This window comes from Cryptomeria japonica, chromosome 2 (assembly GCF_030272615.1).
Source record: "Cryptomeria japonica chromosome 2, Sugi_1.0, whole genome shotgun sequence".
Lineage (NCBI taxonomy): Eukaryota > Viridiplantae > Streptophyta > Pinopsida > Cupressales > Cupressaceae > Cryptomeria > Cryptomeria japonica.
The window spans coordinates 593,093,857-593,104,982 of record NC_081406.1 but is presented as its reverse complement, the minus strand read 5'-3'; the positions used below and the strand labels follow the sequence as shown (position 1 = coordinate 593,104,982).

General features: G+C 35.5%; 1 protein-coding gene across 1 annotated transcript; it reads right to left on the bottom strand.

Annotated features, from left to right (window-relative positions):
- Positions 1 to 2,197: 2,197 nt before the first annotated feature.
- On the bottom strand, positions 2,198 to 2,839 carry LOC131051894 (uncharacterized). Its single transcript, XM_057986485.2, has one exon. It carries the CDS (start codon positions 2,824 to 2,826, stop codon positions 2,269 to 2,271), a length of 558 nt encoding a protein of 185 aa, XP_057842468.1. The 5' UTR covers positions 2,827 to 2,839; the 3' UTR covers positions 2,198 to 2,268.
- Positions 2,840 to 11,126: the final 8,287 nt, after the last annotated feature.

The window sequence follows — 11,126 nt, the reverse complement described above, 5'->3', positions numbered from 1 at the left end:
TAGGTGATTTTGTGATCTAACATGTGTTTTTGTAGGGTGCGGTTCATAATTGTGTACTGCAGATACTGTTGGGGGCTTCATCTGACAACTTGTGGATATATCATTTTTCATGAATGTTTACTTTTATTTACTTTCGCTTGCATATGCATGTAGTGTCATATCACCGCTAAAGTGGGGGCTAAATGTAGCGTCGTAAATTGTACACCCTTGCTAGGGTGGTACAATTCTACGCTTAGTTTAGCACCCACCTTAGTGTGTTTTGCATCTTGCATTTCTAATTCCCTTTAAGTATTTAATTGATTAATTTAATTTAATCTAAATTCATATTTCATCACTTCATACATTATAAAGTTGGGCCCTTTTACTTTAAGTGTACCCCTTTTATTTTATTCCTCCAATAAATCATTAAATCATAAACCCTAATGATGTCTTATTTCGACCTTTAAGGTCCGATTTCACATGTCAAAACATCTTGAAATCAGTTGTAACTTTGGGATTCACTCTAATATCATCATATCTAACGGCCCTGAAAAATTTGGTAAAAAGTTGGTTGGACCGTGTGTAAGTTATGCTCAGTCCCCGACATTTTTCCCAAAATTCTGGGAGCATAATTCTATGATATTATAATGCTTAACCCCAAGAAATTGGCAGAAAATTCAAATCCTAGGTCGGCTTAAAGACAAAATTAAGATCTAGGTTTTCATACATAAGAGCTCTCTTTCTTCATTTGAAGGCAAAAAGAAGTTTTTGGCTAAGTTTTCTAGCAATCACAAGGAGCCTTCTATGCAGTGAAAGAGCAGATCTTTTGAAGTCTTCAACATCTATCAAGCATTCTTTCATCAAATTGGGGGCTTTTGAAAATGTAGGAAAGCAATAGAAGATCATCGACTGAAGATTGGTTTGTACCCCTCCCTTGGGGTTGGGTATGATTTCATGTTGTTTTCATGTCTTTGTATGAGCTTCATTACATCAATTTGCAGATTTACATTTCTGCTTTAGATCACTTAGCATCATTGATTTAGAGCATTTACTTTGTCAATTACAAGCATTTAGGGTTTACTCTTTAAAGCATAGGGTTACTCTAGATTGTTTGCATTCATCATTTTAGGGTCTTGCACACACACAAGATTCCTACACACACTATTTTACTATACAAATCAGCTATTTGTTGAGGTGGAAATCACCAAAACAGGGGTTTGACTAAGGCAAAACCCCATATAGCCACCCAAAACCCTATTTTCAATCACAAGTGCATGTACAAGATCTGATCGTCAATGCAAATTTTAGGTCCGACAAAGCACACAGACACAGTCCCGAGGATCAAATTTGAGCAGAAATCATTGGGACAGGGGCATGGCGCCCTGGTCCTCCTAGTTTGAGGTGGATTTTGTCATAGCAACAATTTAGAACCTTCATATTCCAGTCTGTCAGTTGCAGCCTCTTATTTGCAAAATCAAGACAAGGGCGTGGCACCCCTGTTCCAGACATTTTGGCTCAGATTTCTGGCGTAGGTGCACCTCTGAACTCACTTCCTAATCTGTACTTTTCAGCTGCATGTTGCATCAGTTAGTTTCAGTTCTGCATTTTCAGATTAGGGTTGCTTGTGTATACTTGCATTCTAGGTTGATCATTCAAATCTACACTTTGCATCACTTCTACTCCTCATTTGCAACAAAGGAATAGAAACTCTAAGAGGTAATCATTGGCTCTCTCTTCCTCACAAGAAGTAGCCAAAGTGTTTTACCTCCCTAGGGTCTTTCGTATTCCATAGTGTGTATATGAGAGTGGGATTATGACTTGTTTGCTTAGTCTCACTTTTTCCCCTACACGTGTCCTAGAGTGACAACTCAAGAGTCCAAATGGAACTATAGTCCATAATAGAAAACAACAACATAATTATAAATGACTTCTAATCAATGCACGCAATAGGAAGAGGGGGTGGGTCCTACTCATCCGACTTGCCCCATACATCAATAGAATATAAATTGTCCACAAAACGATCCCAACCTTCACTACCATCTTTTCATCACCACAATTTAACCATCAAAACATACCTCTAACGACACAATTCAAAATATTATTATATAAAAAAATTAAAAGAATTACATGTAAATTCATCACATTTTCCCTTCTTCACACCTATTACTCTTATTCGAGTATGGGGGGTAAAATAAAAAAAAATTACTAATTGCTTTCTTAGACATTGAGATGGTGTTTCAAAATGAGTTGAACATATTTCTTCTTTACGCTCCATCCAGTTCAATCTTCCTATGGAATGGCCTTTGCATTCAATTTCCCCTTTCCTTTGAAAGGCACAGGAATTGCCTTCACATCTTCGTTGAAAACCCAGCTCTTACTTTCATGGCGGCCTCTAAAAGGAGGCTGATTGCATGAACCAGACATTTCTCGTCCTCTGGTTGCCATGACAGATCGACATTTTCGGGCTCTTTCCGGTGCTGCAATGGTGTAATTGGCCTTGAATTCATGGCGGCTTGGCGATCCTGATCTGAGAGACCTCACCCAATCAAAATCTTTGTCCAAATTTAATCTCTTGAATTTCTTTTCCGAATCTTTTCTGTCTGCGATTTTAGCCGGTCTCTTCAAATGCTTAACAGCAGGGCACTCTGTTCGGTCTCTGTTCAAAAGGGTATTTGCCGATTTACCAGTCGTATGAAATACTTCTGTTTGGGATTCCTGGTGGGCATGGAGCTGTGCAAGCTTGCGAGTAAGCCGAGATATATTTTCCTTCATTTCTTCTTCCAAATCCTTCTCAATTTCCTTCTCCAATTCAGCTCTGATCTTCACTTCTTCTTCACACATTGCCATTCTGTTATGATAAAATTCCAGAGATTCGATCACTGAACTTCTACATTTAACTACTTACAAAATGACAGGATTGATTTGATCATGGTTGATAAATTTGACAGGTCAACAGTTAAAAAGAGGTTCCAGATGGGGCGGCGAATTCAAATTAGCTGAAAGGAGTTACATCGATCTTTGATTGCTCAATTATACTCCAAATTTATATTGGCCGTTAGGATTTAGTTGCATTGGCCTTTATCTGCGTCAGCTTTTTCAGGCCGTCATGCAGATCTCAATCAGTTCAAGACATCTCAGAAAGATGAGATTTTTTATTTTTGTTTTTGTTTTTTTAATGGAGTATAGATTTGCGAGCACGTAAGGGTAAGGGCATTAAGTCTACAAGCACGTAAGGGTAAGGGCATGAAATCCGTGAGCATGCAAGGGTATCCACGATCCTGCTCCCATCCCTTACGATGTTGGAGCCTTGCACTCAACAAGACTCGATCTCTCGTGGGCTCATTTGGAACCATTCAAATTCAACTTCACCAAAAGACCAAGGGCCCATTGACGGAAGATTTTTATTCACAAGGTACCTACCCATTAGGATTGTGTGGGATGACACTAATGTCTTATATGAGTTCTAATTTGGGAAAATATGTTTTAGATTGTAATGGATTTCTCAATTCAGTTTTGTAAGAATTTTCGCATCAATGTTTAGGGTCACTCTGTGAACCATCGTCACGATGTAAGAGAACAATCGTAGGAGTGTGACTTGAAAGTTGATGCAAAAATTCTTATACAATTGAATCCAAAAATCAATTACAATCAACAACATGAACTTTGGATATCTGATAAATTTAAAAATGTCTTAATTAATCACATAATTTATCTACTTTTCATATTATCAAAGTGTATAGATTTCTAGATTTGATAAGTAATATTTTTTAACATGAGCATTGTGGATCATACTCAATGATCCATCATCGGAATGAGATTTTGCTAGAGAAAATAATGAAAATTTGAAAAGCATAGATGCTAAAAAAATGTTACATAATCAAATCAAACGATCTATGCACTTTGAAAAATGTTTTAACTGGACAAATTTAAGGAGCTTATAATTAGATTTTCCAAATTTAATAATTAACAAGCCCTTTCTCCTTTTTTCACAAAACTTTGCTCTTCTTGAAAGAGTCTCTCTCTCTTTCTCCACACACACATGTAAAGTATTGCGAGATATGATTTTGAGTTATTTCATTTTGTTTTAGAATTATTTTATTTATGACATACATCATAAATTTTTATTTTAATATACATATTTAGTAATTATTCAATTTTTACTATGGAAAGTATAGTAGACATTATATGCTTACATGTTACTTTTTAATACTTTATATTTGCAGACATACTATATATTTTGAAATTATGATGTCTTTATATTTAAAAATTAGATGTGATCTCTTAATAGCTTTCCTTTCAATTATTCTTACATAGTCACAACATCATGTGCTTCTCCCCCCTATTTCTACTATAGCTTACACCTCTCCATATAATGAATTTTTTATATTTATGGGGTCAAACACAATTTAAGAGATAATTGACCTAATCATTTAACTTTTTGTGTTGCTAATCTTCAACTATTTATTTTGATGATAAACTCATCAATTTTCTTAACCTTCTCCTCTTTGAACAAATCCTATAAAAAACTATTGCTAGATTATTGACATAATTGACATGAATGTCATTGTAAACATTGCACTCTAAAATAAAGTATTTACCTAACTCAACTATCATAGTTATGAAAAAGACACATATCCTTTCCTCCCATTCTTAATTTGACCTCTTCCATCTACTTGGAGGTCTCCACTACATGAATGATGCATTACCACACACAATCAAGTAGTTGATGCAACTTCCCAATCAATTATAAAACCTCAAAAAACAAACAATATCAATAAGTCTACATATAATTCATAAAGGAGTATTATGAAAGTCGACTCAATCGAAGGATAATGTAAAGTACACAAATTGTATACAAGAGACATAATCCCAAGATGAATTTGGGTCTTGATTTTCTCAAACTTTTAGCTATTTTCATGCAAGTCATTCAAACTAAAAATATATTTATAATACGATTTTATTAGTATTGTATGTACAATCTAGAATATTAAAAATTCATCTTGTTAGGTTCCTCTAATTTATCATTGAAGTATTTTTTTTCTTTTTTTAGGAGAATAAATTGTTGGGTAATTAGGACACTTTATCTAACTATTTATTAATTAGGTCCTTTAATTACTTCTTCACTTAAGGTAAAATTAGGTGTTTTTTCCTTTTATTTAATTAGGCTAATAATAGCTTAAGTTGTTTCATTCATTATGATGTGACACTTGTTGCTAGATAATTTAATCTAGCATTAGGGTTTTGGATCTAGGGGTTCATTCATCCTTTTATAAAGATTCATTCATCCATTGTAATGTATCTCCAATATTCTTATGTGAAATAATGCATAATTGTTAGGTTGTTATTGAACATATTATTTTTGCTTGATCTCTTTTATGTGTTAGGTGTTTTTCTGGTAGATGATTCTTGGCTCCTGTGGTTGTATCGTCAACTTCTACATGGTATTAGAGCATCAGATTTGTCAAGTTCCTATCCACATGCTTGAGGGTTCCAACCTTCAATGACTTTTATGTACACAATGGGCTCAAATGGAGGTTGTCATCACGTTCGCAACGTCCCAAAACCTTAAGATCGGCTATCATTTCGTCAAAAGTTGAGTAGTTGAAAATTTGGGTCAATTTAGCTGAGGGCATGAAATTGAGGCAAAATCTAGGGGTGGCTAAAAAATATGGGCATTTTGGAGCGAAATAGAGGTCATCATCACGCTCAAAAGGCCCAAGAACCTTAAAAATGCATGTCAATTTGTTAAAATCCATGCTAGGTGAAAAATGAGGCAAAATTTTGAGAGTTGATTTCATTGTATGAAAATCCGTACGAACATATGGATTCATATGACCAGGTTTACCCTCCTTCGCTGATCAAAAAAATGCATAGGTCCACAAAAAAATTGCTAAATCTTTCATTAAATTTTTTGTGCAATTTTTTTTTTTTTCCTAGCCAAATTAGTACGTAGACCTATGCAGGGAAGGACGCCTATTGACTTCATTTAGGTACTACATTAGCTTGCTCATGCAATTGTGACGTCAACATTTTGCAAGAAGAGAATATTCTTTTTAACAAAATATTTTGTTTGGAGAATCTGGTAGAATCTTAAAGAATATGCCGACGACTTCGAAATTCCAGCAAAAATTTTGCTAACACTTTTTTTGACATATTTTTGGATCTTTAGTTTGCATGTTGACTTAGGTGTGGTTTTTTTGCCATAACTTGGTCATACGGGCTCAAAATTGTACAAAATGGATATTGTTGAAAAACTAGCTCTAGAGAAATATGGTAGCATAGACATATATCGATGCATGTATACATATATAACTATATATACAGATATACACAGATACATATACAAATTTATGCGCATATAATCATATATATACCTATCAATAGTATTCTTAGAGCATAGATTACTTACATATAGGGTTATATACATACAAGTACACATGTATATACACACAGACATATATATATATATATATATATATATATATATATATATATTGTAGCGTCCTAGAATTGTGACACTTGCAATTTCGACCGCATTTCGGTCTTCACGATGGCGACGCAACACACAACCTGAATGGAGACCCCGAAACTTGATTATGACACTGAAAACTGCATTTTCTTGCACCCTGGCCTGAACCTCCTTTGCACCCTGCTATCCCGGGAGGTGGGACCAGAGCGCCCAGCGCCCTGGTCCCTGGGTCCTATTTTGGGCCCGGTCTCTTTTGGACTTCGGGTCTTTATGTTTGCAAATTGGAAAATTATCTTTCCTAGTCGGCCTAAGGTCGGGAAAATCAGTCTATCAGCCCTAATTGACAAGTATATAAACTACATTTTCCTCTTTCATTCGATATGATGGAAAAAGTGTGGAAACTATACTCAAGCATTCAAGCATTCAAGCATTCTTTCAAGCAATTGATCATTCTAAGTCTCCATTCAAGGCTAAGTGTTGCATTCAAGACAAGGATTCAACCATTGAAGAGGAGATCACATACTACATGCTACATACAACATACAACAATACAACAAACAACAACATCTATACCTTCGCACATAAGGATACAAACATCCTTACAACAAGGTATTAGTACTTGTTTTACATTACATACATTGACATTTACAGCATTTTCTCATTTCTTGGTTAATTCCAAAACCGGGGTTTGACCTAAGGGCAAACCCCTAATCCCTAACCCCCCAATCGTCTTCGCTTTGCTGTGTGTAGGTTGCAGGTACGCGGCTGAAATTGAAGATCTGGAATCCTTGTGCAGAGATGAACCGATCCCCCTTCGTTTCGCGGATTTTTCGGAGGACCGTGTGCACGCCGGGCGCCATCGTCCTGACAACTTTTGCTCAAATTTGCAGGACAGCGCTGTATCGACATTTTACTGCTAATTCCAGGTCCGCAGCTTCATCCTATATCCCTATCTCAGTTTATAAGCGAATCTTTGTCACTTTCTATGCATTCCTAGCTTAATTCTTCTATCAACATTCTTTACAAAAGAGGGTAGCCTTGCTTTCTTAACCCTTGAAACACATTTAGCATCCAATCTTGCATTGTGTGGGATTGGATCTTGTGGGTTTCAACCCCTCTTTTGAATGTAAAGTCTCTCCCCTAAGTGAAAACCATCAACCCTAGTGACTCTCCCTTCTCTCTCCTCGGAGTTGGAAGAGGGGAGAACAACTAGGGTTCGATTGCGATTTTCCGCTTTACATTTTGGTGAACCTGACGTGAACATCCTTTCTGATTATTCATAGTTAGATCTGAAAATTGGATTCCTTGATTACATTTTCATGTTTGATCTTTGGCAAAATTTTAGAGGTTAATTGCATAAAAACCCTAAATTTTCTTTTTAAGTAATTAAACTTGTGAAATGTTTAATTGTTAATGCTTGTTTCAGATCTGCCCTTCTATTACAAATTATCAATTCATATTTGTGCTTTAATTTTGAAAATTAAGTGGTTAAGTGTCAAAACCCTAATTTTTAAAACCTTCTTGATTCAACCTTTGACTGATAATTTCACTAATCAAAACATCTCCAAATCAGCTGTAACTTTGGATTCCGCAATAAAATCACAATATCTTTCATCCCTGAAAATTTGGAAAAAAGTTGCGAGGACCGTGTGCACTCCGAGTGCCATCGTCCCCGACATTTTTTCCGAAATTTCGAGAGCGAGATCTTACTGTATTTTCCTGCTAAAATCCAAAATTTTGGCTGATTTTATTAATTTTAACACCTTCAAAATTACAGTCAAAGTTGGTCTAGTGATTGCTTGGATTGAGGCTTCTAATCATTCAAAAATTGTTGAAATTGAAATTTGTGTCAAAATTGTGTTTCTTACAGTCCTAAATCTGAAAAGTGTGTTGGCATTCATTCGAAATTTCAGTGCTTTATTCAAATTTTTGCAATTTGTGACTTTTGAAATTAAGTGCTTAATTACAACAACTTTGATTTCCGCTTTCAAAATTGAATTTTGCGTGAAATTGAGTCAACTTTCAAATTTCAAAACTTACATTGCTTTTGGTATTCCCTCTAAAATCATAAAATTCAAAATTTCAGTTTCCCTCTCTTTTTCAAAATTCAAATTTTGCATTTTTCGACAATCTTGGTAGGGTTCAATTTTGAGATTGCAACTTTAATTTGGCCTATCTACAGATCGTAAAATCACTCAATTTTTTTCAGGTTAGCTGTAAAATCATCATAACTTTCATCCCTGCAAATTTCAAAAAAAGTTGCGAGGACCGTGTGCACCCCGAGCGCCACGGTCCCGGACATTTTTTCCGAAATTTCGGGAGATTGTCCTGATTGTATTTAACAGCTTAAATCTGGAAGATTGGCTGATTTTACTGAAATTTGCTACCTTTAAAATTCAAAATCTTCTCTCTTTCTTTAGTGCATGAGTTTTACAACAGTAAGCCCTACTTACACTATTCCCGTTAGACGAAGCCTTAGAATTAAGTCTTTCCAAGCTTTAATTACTGAGGAGATGGAACCTAATTTGAATGGTCTTTTTAACGAGGACATGGGTAATTCCTCTAATCCTCTTAATGATGAAGAAGCTCTCCATGAGGTTTCTGTAGAACAACTTTCAAAATTGGATAACCAATTTGACGATTTTCGACAGTGGATGTCTCAAGAATACCCTGATAGTCAAGCTCTTCCTTTAATTGAGGGTCTAAAACGTATGCTTCAAAGTGATGAGAATGGAATTGATATTTTGCGTGGTATTGCACACATTGTGGATTCAAATGTGATGCCTATGAAAAGTTGTGCCGAAACCTTAGGTTATACACAACCTCCTACTCAAGACAATCAATCTATTCCTTTGACGACTCCTATTGCTAGTATACCTACTTTTACATCAAACATAATGACTACTTCAATACAAGATATTCCTCCTATGATCAATAGTCATGGGGGCAATCCCTCTTCTTCAATCAACCTTCTTCCTTCATTCAATCCATCTTCTTCATTCATTCCTTCAATGAGTGTTCCTATTATATCACCACAAATGAACATGACACAAGGGGGCAATTCGTTTTCCATTCCTCCTTGTAGTGTTCCTCCTTTCCAATCATCTCCTATGACTAACTATCATAGTGTCCCACCACCTTACTCTCTACCTTCTTTCAATAATATAATACCTCCATCACAATCTAACACGTCTAATATGAACTCTTCGACTGAAGCGACCATTAATAATCTTGCACAAACTGTCTCTTCTTTACAGCAACAAATTGCCTCTATGAATCAATCTAAGTTTAGTGTGCCCACATTTGATGTCGCGAGCTCACTTTCTCTTGACATTGTTCGAGCTATTCCCCCTAAACATGTTGAAATTCCACATTTGGAGCTTTATAATGGTAAGGGTGATCCTCTAACACATGTTAAGACCTTTCAAACAATATGTACTGATTTTGCTTATGACCAAAGGTTGCTTGCAAAATTGTTTACTAGAACATTAAGAGACAAAGCCCTACAATGGTATTGCTCGTTGCCTTCCTATTCTATTACTTCTTTCGAACAACTTGCAAATGCTTTCATTCAACAATTTCAAAACAATATAAGTCCTAAAGTTACTTTGATTGATTTAATGCATTGTAAACAAGGTGTTAAAGAAAAAGTGACTGATTTCATTGGTAGATATAAGCATTTGTATGCTCAAATTTCTTTTCCAGTGCCTGACAATGATATTCAAAGAATCTTTATTTCTAATTTACAAAAAGATATTCGAGACAAACTCCTGTTTTCTGAGTTTACTTCTTTCCAACAGTTGTGCGCAACTCTTCACAATTATCAACTGATTGTGAGTCAAATGGAACAATCACATCCTATGACTCCGAGTGATAAGGGTGATAGTAGTCAACAACCATTTGGGAAGTTTAAACCGAACAGAGAGTCCACTAAATTCAATGAAAACATCATCAACAACAATGTGAATGCAGCATCAGGTGTGTCTCCTATTTCTAAGTTTTTCAAGAGAGAAAGAAAGTTTACTCCTTTGAATGAATCATTGCATAGTATTATGAATAAGTTATTGGAACAAAATGTGCTTACTCTTCCTCCTATAAGGCAAATTGATCCTGCAAAGATTACTTCACCTTATTTTGATAACAAATCTTTTTGTCAATTTCATCGTCAACCTGGGCATGATACTGAAAAATGTTTTGCTTTAAAGGGGAAGATTCAAGATTTGATTGATAATAATACTATCTCTGTTTCTGGAGTGAATGATAAAGGCAATACATCTGTAGCTCCTCCTAACCAAAATCTTCAGATTTTCACTGATCCATTACCTTCTCATACCTCTAATGCAATTGATACTACCGATTCCTCTGTCTCACCTGATGATCTTGTGTCCATGACTCCGAATGTGATTAACTTTGTAGAGCAACAGAAAATCCCTAAAGAACCTTCCATCACATTTGATTCCAATGAAACTATCAGGGCACCTGATGGTCCTTTATATATAGTTGCAAAAGTCAAGAACACACCTTGTCGTGGAGTGCTTATCGATCCTTCTTGTATGGTTAATATCATTACTGAAGAATTTCTTTTTACTTTGCAATTGAATCAAGTAATCTATGATGAAACAGATGTGGTTGTGAAACTATTTGATGCATTTTCTTCTCCTGCAATTGGTTCTATTAC

Excerpts from the sequence above, each read along its gene's own strand:
- LOC131051894 (XM_057986485.2), bottom strand. The coding sequence starts at position 2,826 with ATGGCAATGTGTGAAGAAGAAGTGAAGATCAGAGCTGAATTGGAGAAG.